This window comes from Neovison vison, chromosome 8, assembly GCF_020171115.1.
Source record: "Neovison vison isolate M4711 chromosome 8, ASM_NN_V1, whole genome shotgun sequence".
Lineage (NCBI taxonomy): Eukaryota > Metazoa > Chordata > Mammalia > Carnivora > Mustelidae > Neogale > Neogale vison.
This window is the reverse complement of record NC_058098.1, coordinates 91,522,973-91,546,536: the sequence shown is the minus strand read 5'-3', so window position 1 is coordinate 91,546,536 and position 23,564 is coordinate 91,522,973. Positions and strand designations below refer to the sequence as shown.

The following is a 23,564-nucleotide window of genomic DNA, read 5'->3' as shown; positions in this document are numbered from 1 at the left end:
TAAAGAACCTGCACACCTGAGTAGGTTTCTTCTGAAACATTAACTGTAATTTTCAAAACTCTTGTAGTAGCTTTGATGTACTGAGTTTTTCCAAGTACATCTACATTGCAAGTATAGTGCAATTAAAGTAAAACACAAGAAGTAATGATACAGTTGTTTATTTTGAACATAAACAGGGAAAATTTTTTTCATACAAGAATAGAACTCTAGAGAAAAACGTTCCAGTGTACTGTAGTTCTTAGTGGAGTATAAAGAATAGTTGTAATGCTCCCCATAATACATTCATCTAGGTCTTAAATTTTATGGCACATAAACTCAGAAGGTAAATTGCAAATGGTGGTATCATAAACCTAACTTCAAGAAACCTACCAAGCAGATGCTTAGGTTTGTACTTTTTGTGATCTGGTAAAACGCCTACAAATCTTGAATCACTTAAAACTGTAGAGAATGGGGTATACAGAGCCGAGTATGTAAGGTACTTGAAAAACAGAACACAATGGATGGCTTATATATATCTCTATAACGTTATTTTCTGTTTATAGAAAATGTTTACACCCAAAGAATAGTGAGAGGAATCAAACCAGCCTAATCACAATAAGGAGAGTTGGGGTCAAGTGCAGTACATTTTTATTCCCTTCTCTAGCAGCTCTTTAAATCTTCACTGATGTTGACGCATTTTTTTGCGACCACATAGAGCTAAATTACAGAACTCATTCTCTTAAGTGCAGTTCCCAGACCAAGAGCATCACCTAGGAACTTAGTAGAGATGCTATCTTCATCTACCACTCCAAACCCACTAAAATTCTGGGGTGAGGCCCACCAGTTATTTTAAGCAGCACTCCAGGTGACTGCGATGTGTATTCAAATTGGAGAACCACTAGAGTAGAATTGGCTTTCAGTTAGCTCCTGCATAATTTTTACCAGCCTCTTCTATACAAAAACAAATTGAGTAGTCTAATGAGGTAACAGGCTAGTATTTTTCTTCCAGTAAAAAAAAAAAAAAAAATTAATGCTCTTTTCATTGAAACTGTTATGTCTAATACATTAGTAATATTTTGCTCTTAGAGGAAGCAGTTTCAGATTCCCTTTTGGGAAATTTAATCAGAGTAGGTCTGATACAATCACATTTTTAAATTGGTGTTCTTGTTAAGTAAATAATATATCCTATTGCAAAACAACTCTGTGAGTGATAGAAACTATTCCATTACCAATTTTTATTTACCTTCAGCACACATAAAACGCAATATTACATTTTCCACAATATTGTCTTCATTAAAACCATAAAAGGAAAAATATGACTGCCTCTTAACATACTTGTTAAGAACATTTTTAGAAAGCTGACCCTCTGACAAATCTAAATTTAATCCCTGCCTTTACATCAAATATATTTTGGCAGTTTTAACAACATTAATATTCACAATTGTAGTAGAGACAAATCATTTCAATTAAGGATAGATGTTCTCTTACACCATTTTGCAAAAGTAGCTACTGCCATAATCTGATGGACTCCAACAATCCATGTTAAACTTTGTTACAGTTACTTTTAGAATTCACAAGCTTTTATTCATTCTGTCCTACTAGTGACCAACTACAAGGGCAACCACTCATGATATCTTTATACAATAGATGTAGAACTGGTTCTTAAGTTTGACTGCATATTAGAATCAATTGAGAAGCTTTAAAATCTTAAAAAGTTATTCCAGTGTGCAGCCAAAGTAGAGAACTACTGCCTTAAAAACAAGGTTTCAGCAACCTGTTTCTAACCCCAAATGCTACAGTAGTTTAGGAGCATTTAATAGTTTGAACATGGACTGGATTTGATCAAGTGTGGTATCATTCTGAATATCCTACTCTAAGGTCAGTGGCTCTGGAGTAATCTGAGTTGCTTCTGTCATCAGACTGACAGTGCTGACTGTCAAGATTACTACTAGAGTTCTTGTTGAGAGAAATTGTTCTTCACAAAATGAATCTGCTTTAATCATGCATTAGGTTTTCTGGGACTTTTAAGGCACTGAAACCCCTTTAGAGACATCTTAACCCCCCCACATCAGTGATTCGCAACCCAGGTTGCACCTTAGGAACTTTTTAGCTACAATGCTGAGCGCCTAACCTCAGTCAACTAAATCCGACTCTGGGGTCACATGGGAGTCTAGCAGTATTTTTTAGAGCTCCACAGGTGAGGATTTGAAAATGTAATTTCTTAAACAAATACCCTGTATTTGCTTTCATTTTACTTGAGATTTCTCTGTGACAAAGTTAACCTACTAAGGCTTCTGAATTTTACCCCTAATCAAGACAGAAGCAGTCCAAAGAACATTCAAAAAGTCAAGCCTCCTGGCATGGGCACATCTATTTTGAAAAAGGGTATAAATTAACCAAAGCCAGATGTATGATACCAGTTCTTGTAGTAGTTCTAACTATCTGAAGGTCACTTCCAGCTGTGAAGCCCAAGAGATCTACTCTCCCACTAAAATTTGTTTTTAAACTCTTCCTCAGATGCTCAGCTTAAAATGTTCTAAAGTTTTGTTCAAAACCCAGGGCCCCATTCCCTAGACCTAGAAAATCAGAATCTCCAGAGGAGCTAGAGAACCCATATGTTTTAACAAATCCCAAGTGATTCTACACTGTTGATGGATATCAAAACATGAATTAAGAAATTTTGGAGATGGCATAAATGCAGTAGTTAACACCTTCACACTTAATTAGAAACTTGTATTTTCTCATAACTCACTGGGATTACTTTTGTTAAACAATACCAATTTATGACAAAAGAGCTAATTCAAAATCACCTCTGCTCAGATTGTGTTCTTTGCCAGTGATAACTTCATTTGGAACCAGAAGGGGGGAAAAGTGATAGTGTTATTTCATAGTTCAGTTTTAAGTTTCTCGTATAAGTCCTCTTGGTCAATCATGTCTGTGTGCCCATTCCAGCGGTGATAAGCAAGAAGAGCAGCATTGTGGGCGGCAATGGCACTCATCTCCATGGCACTTGCTGCACACTCGATGCCACTGAGGTAGTAAAGTCTGTCGTGGAGTATGATGGAGGGACATTTCTCTGGAGGCTTGTAATGAGGATATGCAAGCCATGACTGCTTCACAGCGTAATCATAGGACAAAAAGAGCTTTAATATTTGTTCTTTAGTGAGAATTTCTTGGGAAAAGATCTTCCAAACGTATCCCCTATCTGTTAACGGTTGAGGATTATCCTTTTCTGTTACAGAGGACACAATCCCAATGCTGTTAATGAACAAATCTGAATTATCAGTGGTTAAGATTGTACTGAGATCAAATTTGTCTAAGGCTCTAGAGCTAAAAAGAGTTGAATTCAACTGCCCCTTAATTAAAGTTGTCACTATATGTTGGTAGTACTGATGGAATTCCTCAATTGGAGGATCAAAGTTGAGGAAAGTTATATTGGACATTTTTCGATTCAGTGGAGTGGCCACCAAGACAATGTCATAGACATCTGAACGGATCTCAGATCCAATTTGATAGATCACTTCATACATCTTTGTGGGATTTCCTAGAAGAAAGAAGCATACATTTTAGTGTTTCTAACCTACTATACACCTTCCAAAAATAATTACCGTAATAGTTTATAAAATGTAAAATAGTTGTAAGTTAATTCTAAGGAATTAAAAAGAGTTTTATCCTTTAATATAACTATGCCAAATTGAAGCCAGTTTCCTACTGGTATAGAGATGATACCTTGTCAATAAGTACAAAATACGGAATTCTACATTAAGAATGAGATTATTTTTAAATCCAAGGAGATGTGCCATTGTACTTGTGCACATCTGTGAAGATTTCCATACGGTACAACATATACAATTTATAATTCCATCATTTGGAATGGAGAAATAACAGAAGAGTGGTTTTTCTCCCTAAGCAATTATTTTCTAGAGGATAAATAAGGAATAGTAGAATTTCAGGCTCACCTGTATGCTTGGTCCTTGTTTTTTCCTCTATGTACATTACTGAGCCAGATATAAGGTTGCTTTTGGATGCCTGAAGGAGCCCTGAGCAAACAAGTTTATTGCCACCTTTTACTGCCCAAAGGCCAGAATCAGCAGAGGACAATGATACTGCTCCTGTCAGTGGTAGGGGAAAAAAAAGTTTTAATTCTGACTCTGCGAAAGGCCCTCTACCCACTCTCTTCCCAATTTAGGTCAGGTCTGCTCCAGACACTGTCAAAGAGCCCCTGGGGGCAGAAATCTCAGTGAAAGCTAAGGACTCTCCCCCACCCCACACTAAAAACGCACAGATCTACATATACACAATTTTGCCAACCATGTCTGAGGTTTCGGAGAAAGGTAAGTCTTCTCCAACTCATGGCCTAAAGTTAGGAGCCACCATAGTACCAGGTAAGCTCCTCTGTGAACTAATGTCTATAACCATTCCAAACCTTGGCTTACCCACAAAACCATTGATGTTCATGCTTTGGCCATAATTGACCCTCATGACAGGTGCAACAATTTCATTGAGGAATTTCTCCGAGAAGCCTGCTTTCTGCAAGGTTTCAAGAAGTGTTCGGTTAAGCATTCCAAGGAATTCATCCCCTCCTAGAGAATGTAGTAACTTTTCTACACTGCTGAAGGCATAGTCATGAGACTGGTAACGGTAGATCCTTTTGAAGAGAAGAGACAAGGCCATTAAACACCAAACAAGATAAGGGGAAGGGAATTAGCATGTTTCCTTCCAATAAATTTCTACCTGTGGTGTAAGATGCACCTCAGTCACCATTTTCCCCAGGTATCCTAGAAGCTCTCATCCCCACTCACACCTCCTCAAGTAGTTCACTGTCCTTTGTATATTCTTCTGCATTAATGTGGTCACTGGGAGACCACTGGGATAAGAGGGTATGTCCTAGGTCTTATTTTCATTCAACTATTTTATCTACAGCAGCAGTTAGACATGTCTAAAATTAAATTTCATCTTTCCACCGGACCTGATCCTCTCCACACACTCCCTATCACAACCAAAATGTAGATTGGGATGTTCACTCCTAATATTCTACATGTCACCCTCAGTTCATTTAATTTCAAACAAATATTTTCACTTCTTTCTGCTTCTCCCACCCAAGAAGTAAACCTTACCAGTCTTCACAACATCTCTCTTGTTAACTTCATTCTCATTGCCCTGATCTTAACTCAGGATTTAAACTCAAACTACTAAGAGGAATAACCGATCTACCTGCTTCCAGTTTCTTTTATTTGGAACATTTATGAATCTCCCAAAAGCCCTAAAATACTCTTCAGTCATTACTGACTTACTCAAAAAAACAACTTGCTTATTACCGCTGCTTACTAAATAAACTCCTGACCTTAAAAAAGGAATGAATTTTAGAGCCAGACTCATCAAGTCTAACTCTTGGTTTAACTACAGATACAGAAATAAGTAAAAGGACTTCTGTAAAAGTCACATGAGAAGTAGAAGGCTCAAGCACAAGCTGTCGCTCCTTCCCTCAAACACTCTCACACACACACACACACTCTCATACCCTCCACTTAAACACACCTGACTCGTTCACTGATCTAAATACGCTATCTATATTGTTCCCCAACACTGCTCTAGCTCTTCTCCAACTAAAATACACTTCGGGTTTGAACCCCACCTCCTCTGCAAAGCTTTGCCCAACTACTAATCTTTAGAACCACCTAATGTTTTCCTGAACTTCATGGACTAAAAAGAATACCCATGCAATAATTCAATATGTAATTTTTCAAGTTGCAAGTGATACAAAAAGACAGAGATACAATTCCTTTCCCTCAAGGAGCTTACAGCTGGGGACAGGTAATAAGGCACATACACAGATTAAGTATATGAAACAAAGGAAGAAATAAGTACTAAAGAAATATCTCTGTCTTACATCAACTTCTCTCAAAGTTGTAACTTTTTTTTTTTTTTTAAAGATTTTATTTCTTTATTAGAGCGTGCACAAGCAGAGGCATCAGGAGAGGGAGAGGGAGAAGCAGACTCCATGCTGAACAGGGAGCCTGATGTGGAGCTCGATCCCAGGACCCTGGGATTATAACCTGAGCTGAAGGCAGATGCTTAACCAACAGAGGCACCCAAGTGCCCCAAAGTTGTAAATATTTTTGCGACAATGCAAATGCGACAATGTCACATCCATTTCAATATTACCTCCTATCTAATAGTATAATATACAAAACATTGAATACATTTTTGTGGGAGAAATTGGTAACAATGCCCAAACAAAAACTAAACTCCTTCCAACTGTATCAATTGGTTTCTAGTCCCTAGGAAGCTGGAAAAAGCAGAGGATGAAAACCCAAGAGTTCTTTAGAAAACAGACTGAGTATCTCAGAAAATGAAGAAACCCTTTGACTAATGGTCAATAAGACAAAACAGCCAATTAAATAACATATATAATATAAAGTTCTCCATGCCACCACCTGCCTGGGACCCAACCCACTACATCAAGCCTCCAGTAAATGCCCCCTAGATGTGAGACAACAGAGACCATGTAATCGTTGAGCACTGAAACTGTTTTATAATACTAGTTGCGTAAGAATACATATTTACTAGAGAGATGTGTAATTTCTGCTACTCAGACTGCTTTATAGCCTTTTGTAAAACTGCATTTGTATAACCCTGAACATTTATTCATTCAGTAAATATTTATGGAGCATTGACTTTGAGCCAGGTATTCTAGGTGCTAAAGACGCAGAGGTCAACACAACAGAGGGAAAAAAAATCCCTAATGGATCCTGGGTTCTAGCTAGGGAAACAGGTAGTAAAAAAAATCAATGTGAGTAAATTCTATAACAGTTTAGAGGATGATAAATGTTAAGGAGAAAGCAAATCAAAAAGGAAGACTGAGAAGACTTCGTAGATTGCAACTCTAAATAAGATGGTTCCCAAGGATAAGTAGAGTGGTCAAGGAAAGCCTCACTAAGAAGGTAACATCTGAGCAAAAACCTGAGGGAGGTGAGAACTGCAGCACCAAGAGGAGAAAATATTTTTGATAGAGTGGTGCAAAAGCCTAATGACAGAAGCATGCCTGGTGTGTTCAAAGAACCATGCCAGTGCAGTTTAAACAGATCCAGGAGAGCAGGAAGAGACACCGTCAAAAAAGTATTGGGTAGGGAGTGAAAGATGAAACACTTCTGGAAGGGCGGAATAAGGACTTCAGAAAATCTACCTAAAAGCAATGAGAACACTGACAAAAATCAACACCAATATTTTCAAAACTCTGGAGTTAAACCAGACTTGCCAAAGTCCCAGGAGTATTTTTTCTAGAGACATGGCTGAATCTCAATAGGAACAATGAGCCCATTGGCATGTTAATTTGCCCTATTCCCATTCCCCTCAGACCAGGAAGGTAGCTTTCAAAACCAGCAGTCTTGCCACTATATATAAATACCTGTGAAACCTACAACCTGTCAACCATGGCAGAGGATAGAACAGGTCTGGAGTGCCTCCAAATCCCCATCCCGAGCAAAGTGCCACAATCTGACCTATCTGGCAGCTCACTGAAAAGCTCTATCCTTGGGACTTGTCTCAACTTGACCTGATTCAGAGCTTGATCTGTACAAATAGCCCATCCTGAGGGCATCTGTCAAGAAAAATTAGAGGCAATTTGGAAATCACAGCTACCTGAAGCTGTGATATCAAGTGGGGCTAACAAGAGGCTGACCAAAAGACTTTAAAAACCTGGAGAATGAAAAACACACATTCTTGGTGACCCAGAAGGCCATGACTACATATAAGGTTATCACATGCCTAGGAAAGACCTTAGAAGGCCTTAATCTGTCACCTCTGGTTGACTTTGGGGCTTTGAGCAAGCAAAAAGTGAAGGCTAAAGTAGAGTTGTAAACCACCCATTGAGAGCATTGGAAGCTTAGCCCCCAACACACAATTAAGTGACCATGCATGACAAAGAATACGGACTTAACATAATCAGTCCTAGAAAGTCACCAAACTAACATCAAAAACAACAGACCCTGGGGTAGCTGTGAAATCTGAATCCCAGAGTTGCCAAATGTTACTTTAAATGTCCCATTCCAACAAAAATCATGAAACAGAGAAATAAAGTGTGACCTGGGGGTGCCTGGCTGGCTCAGTGGGTACAGCAGGTGACTTGATCTCAAGGTTGTGAGTTCAAGCTGCAAATTGCATGTGGAGGGTAATTTAAAATTAAAAAAAAAAAAAAAAAAATGGGGTCCCTGCGTGGCTCAGTCAGTTAACCGGCCAACTCTCAATCTCAGCCCTGAATTGGGCTCCCTGATCAGCGGAGAGTCTGCTTGTCCCTCTCCCATGCTCTTGCTCTCTCAAATTAATGAACTTATTAATTTTTTTTAAAAAGTCTTTTTTTTTTTTTTAAAGATTTTATTTATTTACTTGACAGAGAGAGATCACAAGTAGGCAGAGAGGGAAGCAGAGAGAGAGGAGGAAGCAGGCTCCCTGCTGAGCAGAGAGCCAGATGCAGGACTCAATCCCAGGACCCTGAGATCATGACCTGAGCCAAAGGCAGAGGCTTCAACCCACTGAGCCAGCCAGGCGCCCCTAAAAAGTCTTTTTTAAAAAAAGAATGACCAAAACAAGGAAAGGAAAAAAGAGTCATAGAAACTGTCCCTGAGGAGACCCAGATATTGGACTTACTAGATAAAGACTTTAAATCAGCTATTATAAATATGTTCAAAGAACTAAAGGAAACCATGTTAAAGCATTAAAGCAAGTATGTAAACATTGTCTCACCAAGTAACAATAAAGAGTAAAACTATTTTTTTTTTAAATTCTGGAGTTGAAAAGTACAGTATCTGAAATGTAAAATTCCCTAGAAGGGTTCAATAGCAGATTTGAAGTAGAAAAATCAGTGAACTTTAAGGTCAACTGAAATTATACATTCTGAGGAACAGAAAGAAAAGAAAAATGAGCAGAGCATCAAAGAACTATGGGACAACAAAAAGCATACTAACACCACCATAAATATAATGGGAATTATAGCAGAGGCAGGAAGTGGGGGTGCAGATAATGGCCAAACACTTCCCAGATTTGAAAGAAAACATTAATCTGCACACTCAGGAAGCTAAATCTAAGCAGGATAAATTTAAGAGATCTACACCCAAACAAATATAGACGAGAAAGACAAAGAATACCAAAAGCAGCAAGAAAAAGGCAACTGATCCAGAAAAAAAAGATCTTCAAAAAGATTAACAGCTCACTCTACTCATCAGAAACTATGAAGGCCAGCCACAGTTGGTGGGATGACATATTCAAAATGCTAAAAGAAAAGTCTTATCAACTCAAGAGTTCTACATCTAGCAAAACTATCCCTCAAAAATGGAGAAATTAAAATAATCCCAGGTAAAAAAAACATGGAATTCAATACTAGCAGACCTTCTCTACAAGAAATTAGACTACAGAAATTCCTTCAGGCAGAAATACACTAGACAGAAACTCAAATCCCCATGAAGAAATGACAGGCACTGGTAAAAGTAACTGCATAAAGGAAATATAAAGAATTAAAAACAGAATTAAAGATATTTTTAAAACATCTGTGTTTACTGCAACATTATTCACAATAGCCAGGAGGTAGAAGCTACCTACAAGTTCATCAGCGATGAATGAATAAAACAAAAGAAGGCAACAATGGGGGAATAAACAACAGCAACATAAGCTGTATAGGAAATAAATAGCAAAAAGGCAGGCATAAACCCTACATTCATAGTAACTAAACATAAGTGGATTAAACACTGCATTCATAAGGCAGAGACTGGCAGAACAGATCAAAAAAAAAAAAAAATCATGATCCAACAATATGCTGTCTACAAGAAATACACTTTAGATTCAAACACAAGTAGGTTGAAAGTAAAAAGATGGAAAAAGATACACCATACAAACTAACAAAAAGACAGCTGGACTGATCACACTAAAGCAGAGAATATAGACTTTAAGACAAAAATTGTTACCAGAGGCAAAGAAAGACATTTTATAATGATAAAAGGGTTAGCCTGTGAAGATGTAATAATTATCACTATACAAACACCTAACAACAGAGTTCCAAAATACATGAAATCAAAATGACAGAACTGAAGGGAGAAACAGATAATTTAACAATACTAGTTGAAGACCAATATCCCACCTCTTTTTTTTTTTTTTTTTTTTAAGATTTTATTAATTTGGGATGCCTGGGTGGCTCAGTTGGTTGAGCATCTGCTTTTGGCTCAGGTCATGATCCCAGCATCCTGGGATAGAGTCCCACATCGGGCTCCTTGAGCCTGCTTCTCCCTCTGTCTCTGCCTGCCACTCCATCTGCCTGTGCTCGCTCTCGTGCGCACTCTCTCTCTCTGACAAATAAATAAATAAAATCTTTTAAAAAAAAAAAAAAGATTTTATTAATTTATTTGACTGAGCTCACAGGTTGGCAGAGAGGCAGGCAGAGAAAGGGGGGAAGTAGACTCCCTGACAAGCAAAGAGCCCGATGGAGGGCTCGATCCCAAGACCCTGGGATCATGACCTGAGCCGAAGGCAGAAGCTTAACCCACTGAGCCACCCAGGATCCCCAATATCCCACTTTCAGTAACGGGCAGAATAGAAGATCAACAACACTAGTTCACTGGGGCTGCCATAACAAAGTTTCACAGACTGAGTGCCTTAAACAACAGAAATTTATTTCTCGTAGTTCTGGAAGCTAAAAGTCCAAGATCATGGCATTGACAGCTTTGGTTTGTTTTGAGGACTGTCACCTTGGCTTACAATTGGGTCACCTTCTCACTGTGTCCTCCCAGGATCCTCCTTATAAGCCTGCACATCCCTGGTGTCTCTTCTGTGTTCTAATCTCTTATTCTTATAAGGACACTAGTCACATCCAATATGGCCCACCGTAGTGGCCTTGTTTTAACTTAATTCCCTCATTAAAAGCCCTATCTCCAGATACAATCATTCTGAGGTACAGGGTAAGGTTAGGGCTTCAACCTATGAAGGGAGTAGGGCATAATTCTGCCCATAATAAACAGGAAACAAAAAATTAGGAGACAATTACCTACATCAGGTCTTTCAAGCCATTGTACAGATTCTGGCTGTTACTCTGCATGAAATAGCCATTGAAAATTTGTATTTTTAATTTAAATTCAAGGTAGTTAACATATATAGTGTAGTACTGGTTTCAGGAATAAAATTTAGTGATTCATCACTTACATATAACACCCAGTACTCATCCTAAAAAGCCCTTCTTAATACCCATCCCCCATTTAGTCCATCCCTTGACCCACCTCCCCTCCAGCAACCTTTATTTATTTATTAATGAATTTATTTATTTATTTGACATAGAGAGATCACAAGTAGGCAGAGAGGCAGGCAGAGAGAGAGAGAGGAGGAAGCAGGCTCCCCGCTGAGCAGAGAGCCTGATGCGGAACTCGATCCCAGGACCCTGTGATCATGACCTGAGCCGAAGGCAGTGGCTCAACCCACTGAACCACCCAGGCGCCCAACCCTTATTTATTTATTTATCAGAAAGAGAGAGCACAAGCAGGGAAAACAGCAGGCAAAGGCTCCCTGCTGAACAAGGAGCCTGTTGTGGGACTCGATCCCAGGACCCTGAGATCATGACCTGAGCCAAAAGCACTTAACCAACTGAGCCACACAGGCATCCCTCAGTTTGTTCTCTTAACTATAGAGTCTCTTATGGTTTGCCTCCCTGTTTTTATTTTATTTTTCCTTCTTTTCCCCTATGTTTATCTGCTTTGTTTCTTAAATTCCACATCTGTAGGATCATGTATTTGTCTTTCTTTGACTAACTTATTTCGCTTAGCATAATACTAACTCTAGTTCCAGCCACATTGTTGCAAATGGCAATATTCCATTCTTTTTGATGACTAATATTCCCCTGTGTGTGTGTGTGTGTGTGTGTGTGTGTCTCCACGTCTTCTTTGGCCATGCATCTGTTGACGGACATTTGGGCTCTTTCCATACTTTGGCTATTGTTGATAGTGCTACTATAACTGGGTGTGTATGCCCCTTCAAATCGGGACTTCTGTATCCTTTAGATAAATATCTAGTAGGGGAATTGTTCAGTCGTAGGGTAGCTCTGTTTTGCCAATGAAAGTTTCTGAGCAGAGAAGTAATATGATGACTCTTAGATTTTAAAAAGACCTCTTTGGGGGCGCCTGGGTGGCTCAGTGGGTTTAAAGCCTCTGCCTTCAGCTCAGATCACGATCTCAGGGTCCTGGGATCGAGCCCCGCATGGGGCTCTCTGCTTGGTGGGGAGCCTGCTTCCTCCTCTCTCTCTCTGCCTGCCTCTCTGCCTACTTGTGATCTCTCTCTCTGTCAAATAAATAAATTAAATCTTAAAAAAAAAAAAAGACCTCTTTGGTTGCTATGCTGAAAACAGATCTTCGTAGCACAAGGGCAAAAGCAGGGAGGGGAGTTAGTGTTAGTTTCCAGTGGCTACTGTAACAAATTGCCACAAACTTAGTGGCTTAAACAATACAAATTTATTATCCTATGGTTCTGCAGGTTAGAAATCCAAAAGTCAATTGTCACTGGTCAAGATGTAGGCAAGGTTGGTTCCTTCTGGAAGCTCTGAGGGAAGGATCCATTTTCTTGCTTTTTTCAGTTTCTGTAATCGCCTGCATTCCTTGGCTCGGGGAACCTTTCTGGGATCATTCCAACCTCTTCCTTTATCACATTTCCTCCTACTCACTCTGATCCTCCTGCATCCCTCCTACACCGACTCTTATGATTATACTGGGCCCACCTAAATAATTGGAATAATCTTCCCATTTCAAGATCCCTAATTTAATCATATCTGCAAAGTTCCTTTTATCATGTAAGATAATACAATGCCAGGTTCCAGGGATTAGGGTGTAGACATCTTGCAGGGGGAGAGAAGCATTTGATTCAGCCTACCACAGGAGGCTACTCCAACAATACAGACAAAAGATAATAGTGGCTTGTTTCAAAGTGGTACAAGCCATGGTGGTGACAAGTGGTGAAATTCCGGATACATTTTTAAAACTCATAGGATTAAAGATAGACTGGATTTGGGAAAGGAAGAAAAGAAAAGAGTAAAAAATGACTCAAAATATTTGTTAGGAGTACTGCAAGGAAAAAAGGGTGTTTATAAAGCCTTTCACTGATTCTCCTATCAGTCTCAGATTAAAAAATGTTAATGATCTAATATGTGCTCAGAAACATACTAACTGCTAGAGCCAAGAGTGAGTTTTAACCTAGCCCAGAAACCAAGATACTCCAACAGGAAGCCATCACTGAACCAGATGATTCAATTCAACAGATATCTGAGTGAATATCTACTGGATTCTAATCACTGTATACACGACAGAACACACGAGTGTGTGGGTGGTGTGCTCTATATAACACTCATGGGATGTCTGAAAAGAGAAATGAATGGCAACTAGAGATTAAGGGAAGGTTTTTCTGGAAAAGGCTGAGAAGAGATCAGACTCTGAAGTAAGGAATAGTATCCAACCAGAAGAACTGTATAATAAATGCTCAGAACTGGAAATTAACCTGGAAAGTATGTCCATACTGGAAAGTATGGACAGCATGGGCTACAGGATTTCCACAGCTCCACCAACAAGAAAAATGAATGCATACTCGCATGGGTGTGGGGTGTTGCCTATCACCCTCTTTCAGGTGTCACATGGGCCTTCACTCACACTGTGCCCCCTGAAATGGAAGCACAAAAATGACAATGTACTTCTCCAAAGCTGGCCAGCAAATCCCCCAAAAGTTTTTCCAGAAGGGGACCCAACTGGATTTGTCATATACATTGAAAACAGGGAGAAAAAACTGAGCAAGGGCTTTAGGTTTCTATACTATTTAGAGAAAGAAAAAACTCAAGAATATTATCCAACTGCACATTTTAACCTAATATTTGCAACTTTGTAGGTAAGATTCACTTGAGGTACTTTTAAAAATACCAAGGCCCATGGGTACCTCAGTAAGTTAAGCGTCTGCCTTCAGCCCTCAGGTCATGATCCCAGGGTCCTGCTCAGCATGGGGGGCCCTGCTTCTCCCTCTACCACTCCCCCTGCTTGTGCTCACGCGTGTGCGCACATTCTCCCTTTGTCTCTCTCCCTTTCCCTCTCCCTCTCTCTCTCTCTCACAAATAAATAAAATCTTAAAAAAAAAAAAAAAATCCCCACATGATTCCAATGTGCAGCCAGGGTTGAAAACTACTGCTTCACTGAAATGCAGGGCATCTGTTGTTCCAGATTACTCTTTAGCAACCTCTATAGTTCTCGATTCTGATTTTTGCAATAATCCAGACTATCTCCAATAAGGGGTGATATTACAAATACAGTTGACCCTTGAATAACACGGGTTCAAACTGTGCAGGTAAATTTATCCTTGGGTTTTGTTTTTCTGGTTTTTTTCAGATACATACAGTGGAGTACCACAACTATATTTTCTCTTCCTTACAATTTTTCCATATATACATATTCTCCAGCTTACTTTATTATAAGAATTAGACATAATATACAAAATATGTATTAACTGTTTATGTTCTTAGCCTTCCTATCAACAGCAGGCTATTAGCAGTTAGGTTTGGGGGAAGTCAAAGTTATACACAGATTTTCAACTATTGACACCCCAACACCCCCGCATATTATTCAAGAGTCATTTATTTATTTAATAACTGGTATAGCACTGAACAGAAAGTACACTGATGACTGCACTAGAACTGAGTCAAGATTCCCTGCTGGTGGTGGGTGTAAGGGGTTTGGAGAGGAGGCAGAAAGGGAGGAGTGGGAATACACAGGACAACAGCTATGTCACTACTAGTCCAGCAGTATTTAACTACTTTAACAATTGGCACATGCTGGCTCAATACCAGCCTTCTCTCCAACTTTCTCAAGGGATATGATAAAATTATCAAAATAAAAAAAATTTTTTTTAAAGATTTTATTTATTTATTTGACAGAGAGAAATCACAAGTAGATGGAGAGGCAGGCAGAGAGAGAGAGAGAGAGAGGGAAGCAGGCTCCCTGCTGAGCAGAGAGCCCGATGCGGGACTTGATCCCAGGACCCTGAGATCATGACCTGAGCCGAAGGCAGCGGCTTAACCCACTGAGCCACCCAGGCGCCCCTCAAAATAAAATTTTTATGTTCCTGGGGTGCCTGGGTGGCTCAGTGGTTTAAAGCCTCTGCCTTCAGCTCAGATCATGATCCCAGAGTCCTGGGATCGAGCCCCGCATCGGGCTCTCTGCTCGGCGGGGAGCCTGCTTCCTCCTCTCTCTCTGCCTGCCTCTCTGCCTACTTGTGATCTCTGTCAAATAAATAAATAAAATCTTTAAAAAAAAAATTTTTTTAATGTTCCTGACTTATTGAAAGAAACAGAAATGTAGCGTGCATGGCCCTTTGAACACCGTAAGGATCAGTGCTGTATAATCAAATATCAAAGACAGACCAGAGGGAGGCAGTAATTCCATAAAGTAGGGGAAATGTTTTCTAAAATCAAAATAGGGGTGCCTGGCTGACTCAGTCAGAAAAGTATTCAACTGGGGCACCTGGGTGGCTCAGTTGTTAAGCATCTGCCTTTGGCTCAGGTCAAATCTCAGGGTCCTGGGATTGAGCCCTGCATAGGGCTCCCTGCTAGGTGGGAAGCCTGCTTCTCCCTCTCCCACTCCCCCTGCTCCCTCTCTCACTGTGTGTCTGTCTCTGTCAAATAAATAAATAAAATCTTTTTAAAAAAAAGAAAGAAAAAAGAAAGAAAAGCATTTGACTCATGATCTCGGGATTGTGCGTTCAAGCCCCACACTGGGTCCAGAGATTACTAAAAAAAATACACTTTAAAATCAAAAATAGTGGGCATCTGGGTGGCTCAGTTGGTTAAGCAACTGACTGCCTTTGGCTCAGGTCATGATCCTGGAGTCCCAGGATTGAGTCCCACATTGGGCTCCCTCCTCGACAGGGAGTCTGCTTCTCCCTCTGATCTCTCCCCTCTCATGCTTTCTCTTTCTTCTTTCCCTCTCAAATAAATAAAATCTTTCTAAAAATCAAAAATAGTATAATCCTGGGGCACCTGACTGGCTCAATCCATAGAGCATGAGACTCTTATCCCTGGGGTCATGAGTTCAAGCCCCACATTGGGCACAGAGTTCGAGCCCCACATTGGGCACAGAGTTTACTTAAACAACAACAACAAAAGGTATAATCTATGTATCCCATCACTGTGTCTTTTTCACAGTTCTGTAATATATCCAGAATTCACTTTAAAAGTGATTTCTTAATTTCTCACAGGGCAGTTCTCTACATGCCAAGCAAACCACTGGTAAGAAAACTTGCAGGCAGGGCTGTATCTGGTACCATCTGAACTTGACTTTCCTGCTGAGCATGCAGCAACATGCCACCTTCCTTCCTTACAAAGTGACTGACTCTCTCTACACAAATTCTATATGTTTTCTTAATTACTGGTTTACTCCTTGTTTCTCTACTAGAGAAACAAGGAGTTTCTCTATTCTTTGAGGACAGGGACATGTTCTAGATTCTATATCCTCCAGAATAGTGCCTGGCACATAATAAGCTATCAGTATTTGGTAAATGAATAAATGACTACTTTAAAATAACCTGCACTGGGGTGCCTGGGTGGCTCAGGTCATGATCTCAAGGTCTTGTGATCAGAGCCCTGCATCAGGCTCTCTCTGCTCAGCAGAGAGACTGCTTCCCCCCTCTCTCTCTGCCTGCCTCTCTGCCTACTTGTGATCTCTTTCTGTTTCTGTCAAAAAAAATAAATAAAATCTGAAAACAAAACAAAACAATCTGCACTGTAGCTGACCTTAACGTACCCACTGGAAAAGTGTTTGAGGAATTGACCTAACAACAATGTTTAAAAAGAAAGGGGCGCCTGGGTGGCTCAGTGGGTTAAAGCCTCTGCCTTTGCTCAGGTCATGATCCCCGGGTCCTGGGATCGAGCCCCCCAATCGGGATCTCTGCTCAGCGGGGAGCCTGCTTCCTCCTCCCTCTCTGCCTGCCTCTCTGCCTACTGTAGATTTCTGTCTATCAAATAAATAAATAATTTAAAAATAAATTAATAAATAAAAAGGAAATCCCAGGGGCGCCTGGATGGTTCGGTTGGTTAAGTGTCTGCCTGGGGCTTGGGTCATGATCCCAGGTTCCTGGGATGGAGCCCTACATCAGGACTCTTGCACAGCAGAGAGCCTGTTTCTCCCTCTCCCTCTGCTGCTCCCCCTGCTTGTGCTCGCTCTTTTGTGCTCTCTGTCAAATAAATAAATAAAATATTTTTAAAAAGAGAGAGAAAGATATCCCAAACTACCATAAGTTACAAAAACTATAGTATATTTATCCTACTCAATCCTTGTATCTGTCCTTGTCAATAGCTGGGTCACATAAGATATGTAATTTTACCTTTTTAACAATTATTTTACTACACTGAAATGCATAGTAATGAAATATCATTAGCACTTATAAGTTAAATTTCTCCAGCATCTAAAATTGTAAACCAGCATAAAAATTAGCACATGCCAACAGCCTTAAAAAAAAAAAAGTGGGGGGGGGCTGTATCTTTTAAAGTTAGACTGATTATTTTATATCATCCTTCCTAATTACCAAAGCAATATACCTAGAAATATCTGAAAAATACAGAAAAACATAAAGAAAAAGTGGCACCTTTATTCTCACTACACTGGAACAGTGCTGGAATTCGGTATCTCAATTTAAATTTGGGGGGGTGCACCTTCGTGGCTCCAAAGGCTAAGCATTTGCCTTCGGCTCAGGTCATGATCCCAGGGTCCTGGGTTTAAGCCCCTCGTCAGGCTCCCTGCTCAGCAGGGGATCTGCTTTTCCCTCTCCTTCTGCTCATGCTCTTTCTCTCGCTATCTCCATAAATTAAAATATTTTAAAAGAGAGAGAGCGCGAGAATTCTGGAGCCAGAATGCCTGGGTGGGAACTCCACCACTTACTGGGTGGGGTGTTCTTGCGCACTTGAAACCTCTGTGCCTCCACCTTCCACATCTGTACGAAGCTAGTAATAGTACCTGAGAGAGCTGTCATAAGAATTCAAGGAGTTAACATTTGTAGAGCATTTAAGTGTGTATGGCAAAACTAAATAAGCATCTGTAAAGTATGTTTTCAAAAGCAAAAATTAACTACTCTTTCAGTATTCAAGTGGATAAACAGTCTGCATATTTTATACAAACCACTTACCTAACAGTCTGACCAACAGGTCTTACAGTTAGGTAAGAGAACTGTTTCAAGAAATAAAATTCCTATAGATCATCTAACAAAAAGGTCTTAGGGTAAACAGAAGGGGAAAAAATTACCTCATAAACTTGTCCAATATATCCTCTACCCACATGTGCATTCGGAGGGACTGAAATCCATAGTGCCAAATTAGTTTAATCATGTTAATTATAAACCAGCTGCTCTCCTCAAACACCAGAGTCTCTCCATTATACACCCCCATTAGGCCACCAGAGCTCTGAATAGTAGAGAGACCTGCAAAAACAGAGAAAAGGTTAGCTAAACTCAGGGTTTCTATGTTGATCAAATGAAAGGTCATCTGAAGCTAGGGGACACTCTGAAGTGAGTGAATTCGAGGATTCCCCAGTTCTCAGGAATTAAAGGAGCTCTATCTTCAGAACAGTGTGTAATACACTGTTCGTTCATTACACTGTCCTAAAGCAGATCTCTAAAAGATGGGTCAGGTGGTCATACAGATATATCAAAATCAGACTGGCCATTTTTAGTTGGAAAAAAACTAAAAAGTCAAAGGAAAATGTCAGAATACAAACTGAGTTCAATTTAAAGACAAATGTTGGGCGCCTGGATCGCTCAGTTGGTTAAATATCTACCTTCAGCTCAGGTCATGATCTTGGAGTCCTGGAATCAAGCCCCGTATCGGGCTCCCCGCTCAGTGGGGTATCTACTTGTTCCCTCTGCCCTTCCTCCTGCTCACGCTCTCTCTCTCTCTCAAATAAATACATAAAATATTTTTAAAATTAAAAAAAAACAAAAACACAAACATCAGACATGAATATTTGCAGCATTAACTGCTCCTGGCATACATTTGCCCTCATGGAGGAGAGGCCCAAGAAGCATCCACAGGGGATTTGGAAGGCAGCAAAGAGAAAGGAGGCATCCCCATTCCTGTGCAGATCCTACTTTGCATAATTGGATATTTCAGATAACTGGAAGGAAGCAAAAATTACCCAATACTCCCTGAGCAAAGGACCTGCAGAGACCTGCCAGACCTCCCCCAACCTGTCCAGCTCCTCTGCCGGCAGGGAAGCAGTCAAATGTCCCAGGTTCTAGGCATAGGTCTGCATCCATACCTGTCTGAGTGACTTTAAGTGACTTAAAGCCTCTGGGCTTTTCCCAGCTGTGAAATGAGTACACAAGGTTCCTGCTAACACAAACCATTCTTTGATTCTTCAACACCAACCCAGAGGTTTAAGAACTAAGAACAGCAACCATCCCCACCCCCACCCCATGGCTGTAATTCCAGATAACTGAAGATACAGATAACTAGCGTCCCATTACAGGAAAGTGGCTCCTAACTAAGCTTGTACTAACTGCAAAGTAGCAGCAAAGTGAAGAAAACCATTTTACCAACTTCTCTGTAAAAGACAACAAGGCGGAAAAGTTTCAGTTCCCCTATCTGATAAACATATCCATGGATGGTCACACAGAAATCTGATTAGCTCTAAGACCAAATTACATACCCAGGTCCTTGACAAAACGCTTCATGTGCAGATTTAAAGGATGGATGACAGAACCTCCTGCCTCATATTCTTGCCCCCGGACAGTCATTGTGGCCAGACGGCCTCCCACCTCTCCTCTTTCAAACAGGTCAATCTTCACATCTTTCCCAAATTTCTGCCGCAAATAATAGGCTGCTGAGGTGCCACCAATTCCAGCTCCAATAATTGCTATGAGTGGGAACAAAAAAAAAAAAGGGAATAGTTTCTTTCCTTCTTACCCAACTATGTGGGTTTTGTTTTTGAGTAACAGATGTTAGTCAAGGCTATAATCACCAATTTAGGGAAGTTGGGGACCTGGAGGCAAGTGACACTTGCTGAAGATAGAACTCTGAATCTGGACAGACACTGCCCTCGAAAAAAGTGGTAGTACATTAATGTACAAATTGACATTGAATCTGGGGTGGGGGCAGATCCCCAAAGGTTCTCAGAGCTCTTTGTCCAGGCACCACTGGTTCTGCACACCTTCTTCATGCCGAACACAAGGGAACCAGGAGGTGGGCCTTTCCAGCACGCATTTTAAAGCAGGTGGCCGCCATTTTTGCCAAGAATTGTTCTGTCTCATTAATATAGATGGGTTAATGTCCCCACCAAACAAAGCTTGAAGGGGAATAAAAAAGAATACCAAACACAGCAAAATCCAAGACTGAAATTTGAGAGTGGATTATTTCCGCTGTGTAGTAGTTCTAGGTAGAGAAATTGTGCAAGCTCAGGCCTCTGGGAGCAGACCGACCTCAGCAAAGTGGAAGGGGGAATGGGGTTCCAGTCCAGCCTGTCAAGGGAAGCAGACAGGGTCAGCTTGTTTGCACTGCTCCGTGTGCTGTGACCGCGTGCACCTGTCATCCGCAGAGTGAGGCGGCCGGTCGCCCCAGAACAAACCAGAAGACTGGCCTCCCGAAGGTGCAGCAAGGGAAGGAGGGGAGAGGGTCCTCGGCCTCCCCAGACCCCCAGGCCTCCGAGACAGGGGCATGAGAGACGCTTGGCGGCCGGCCGCCTGCCTCAATACCCCCTCCACCGCCCATTCCCCTAGTGGGCACATCGACAAGCCCGGGAAGACACGGTCCCTGGGGCACCGACAGCGACCCTGAGTCATGAACTGAGAAGAGCGCGACCTGCGCGGAGGACTCGGTGTGCGCGGCCTGGTGGACGTCGCGGCCGCGAGGCCTGCTGCACTGCGCGCTCCCGCACCCCTTCCGCGCCGCCCCCGCGTCACCTACCGATCTTATCCGGCGGGGCCCGCAACTCGGCGCTCCCGGGGCACCCCAAGCTGCACAGCAGCAGCCACAGCCCCAGAAGCGAGGAGACTAGCTCCCGAGCCATGAGCCCCATGGCTCCCGGAGCGTAGCAGACCACCAGGAACACCCGACAAGTCCGCCGGCTGCTACGAGTCTGCGCGCTCCGCACGTCCCGCCCCCGACCGGCCTCGCCCCTCTGAGCTCCGCCCAGGCCCGCCCTGAGCGGGCCTCGCCCCTCCTTGCTCCACCCAAGCCCGCCGGGAGCAAGCGGGGGCCACCGCACCCCTATTGGGTGCGTCCCTCCAGGAGCTTCCAAACATGGTTCTCTCGGTCCCCAAGCCCGTCCCAGCCCCCTTTGAGACGCACCCTACTTCAAGGACACACGAGAGGCACGAGAAGCGGAGGCTCACCTCAGCTCGCCCCCTTACTTACTCCCCATCTATTCAGGTGAAGCATCACTTCTTCACTAGTGCCCTCTTCTGTCCCTTCAGTCTCTCCCTGTCAAAGAATGCACACAGCAAACTGCTGCCAGACGCGCGGAGCAAAAAATGCTTACTGAGTGACCATTATGTTCCGGGGACTGTTGGGCATAAGATGAATGGGTAAACCATGAGGGTGAAAGGGGAAAAGGGAGACCAGAGATGAGGTGGTCCAAGATGGAAAGTAATGGCTGATATGAATAAAAGTAATGCACTCGTATCACACAGTAGAACATTATGCAAGCATCAGAAAGATTGGGGCACCTGGGTGGCTCAGTAGTTAAGCGGCTGCCTTCCGCTCAGGTCACGATCCCAGCGTCCTCGCATCGAGCCCCGCATGGGGCTCCCTGCTCAGAAGGAAGCCTGCTTCTCCCTCTCCCACTTCCACTGCTTGTGTTCCCTCTCTCACTGTCTCTCTCTGTGTCAAATAAATAAATAAAATCTTTTTTTAAAAATTGTAGGATTTTTCCTGGTATCGGTAGGTGAGAAAAACAGTGACTGACTGATGAGTGTTATAAGATCCCATTTTGTAAGTAAAATAAATACACCACCTCCACTCTTCCCCCCCAAATAAAACAAAACAAAAAAACCATCATGTGAACATGAAGAATAGTATGGACGGAAGGAAAAGAAGTTGGATACAAACAAAGATGGAACTTAGAAAAAGGGAGTATAAACCCCAGTGCAAAAAGCATTCATTCATTGGGCCAATATTTATTGAGTTCCTTGTAAGTGGCAAGCAATGTTCTAGGTCCTTTAGAAAAATCTGTGAACAAAACATTTTTTAAAATATTTATTTTGGGGCACCTGGATGGCTCAGTGGGTTAAAGCCTCTGCTTTTGGCTCAGGTCATGATCTCAGGGTCCTGGGGTCAAGCCCCCGCATCAGGCTCTCTGCTCAGCGGGAAGCCTGCTCCCCGCCCCCCACCTCCTGCCTCTCTGCCTACTAGTGATCTGTGTCTGACAGAAAAAAATAAAATAAAATATTTATTTTAATGAAGATGATATTCCAGTGGAAAGAGATATGGTAATTATAACAAGTAAATTATATATTATAAGAGTGGGGTGAGAGGAATGAGGATGGGGTTGCAGTTTTAAATAGGGTAGTTGGTCTAGGCCTCATTGAACAGGATAGAATCCAAGCAAAAGTTTGCAGGAAGTGAGAGAGTGAGTCAAGCAAATATCTGGGGAAAGAGCTGTCTAGGTAAGTAAAATACCTGGCATGTTTGAGGAACAGCAAGGAGGCCAGTTAAGCAGAGAAAGAAAGGGGGAGTGAAGGTGGTATTAATGAAATAAGATGAAATCATACAGGAAATAAACACTCCTAGTTAACATAAAAAGGTGAAGAGTAAGCTCCATTTTCACTATATCTAGAAATTACAAAGAACTAAATTCTCTGTGTGTTTTATTTTCCTTTTTCCAAACTACATTATCCCCACAACACAATTATCAGTGCATTAAGCCTACTAGGCACTCAATAAATGTTTGTTGGTTGATTAGAATGGACCATATTAGTGACTTTGACCCATGTGTCATCTTTTGAAGCTTTCACTGCTGCTGCTGAAACCTTGGGAAGGAGTTTACTGAAAGAACACTCAGTGAAGACAAAATGTAAAGGACTTGCAAAGTGGAAGGTGGGTCAGAGGCTTTCTCATTCTGCACTCCTGCCCTTTTAAAATAACACTGCCACTGAAAACTCAAAAGGTTTTTAAAAAGGTCATAGAAATTGCTACCATATATATGAGAAGTAATAATAAGATAATATAACAAACATTCATGCAAAGGAATGCTGTTCAAAAAAGCAGACTCCCCTCCCTAGGAGACCAAACACTTACTAAGGTTCTCTCCTTGACCAAATTCCAGCCAGGCTCCTCTGAGCAATCTTCTCCACTAGACGTGCCTTAGGCTGGGCCTATCTTTTTTTTTTTTTTTTTTTTAACATTTTATTTATTTGAGAGAGACAAAGAAAGAAGATAGAGTGAGAGGGAGAGAGAGAGAGCATGAGCTGAGGAGAGGGGCAGAGAGAGAAGCAGACTCTGGTGAACAGGGAGCCTGATGAGACAAATTGCGCCATGAGCAGATACTTTTTTTTTTTAATAGATTTTTATTTATTTATTTGACAGAAAGAGATCACAAGTAGGCAGA

The 23,564-nt window shown here is 41.5% G+C and overlaps 1 protein-coding gene across 1 annotated transcript; it reads right to left on the bottom strand.

Moving 5' to 3' along the window:
* Window positions 1-142: 142 nt before the first annotated feature.
* On the bottom strand, window positions 143-21,113 carry PCYOX1 (prenylcysteine oxidase 1). The gene is made up of 6 exons (XM_044261326.1): window positions 20,924-21,113; window positions 19,671-19,877; window positions 18,270-18,444; window positions 4,416-4,627; window positions 3,939-4,091; window positions 143-3,523 (listed from the first exon to the last, which is right to left on the bottom strand). The coding sequence occupies exons 1-6, from the start codon at window positions 21,033-21,035 to the stop codon at window positions 2,865-2,867; spliced, it is 1,518 nt and encodes a 505-aa protein (XP_044117261.1). The 5' UTR covers window positions 21,036-21,113; the 3' UTR covers window positions 143-2,864.
* Window positions 21,114-23,564: the final 2,451 nt, after the last annotated feature.

Coding starts and splice junctions, on each gene's coding strand:
- PCYOX1 (XM_044261326.1), bottom strand. CDS start 21,035: ATGGGGCTCATGGCTCGGGAGCTAGTCTCCTCGCTTCTGGGGCTGTGG. Junction 18,445..19,670: donor GCGTTTTGTCAAGGACCTGG/GTATGTAATTTG, acceptor CTGTTTTTGCAG/GTCTCTCTACTATTCAGAGC. Junction 4,092..4,415: donor GAACATCAATGGTTTTGTGG/GTAAGCCAAGGT, acceptor TACCACTGACAG/GAGCAGTATCATTGTCCTCT.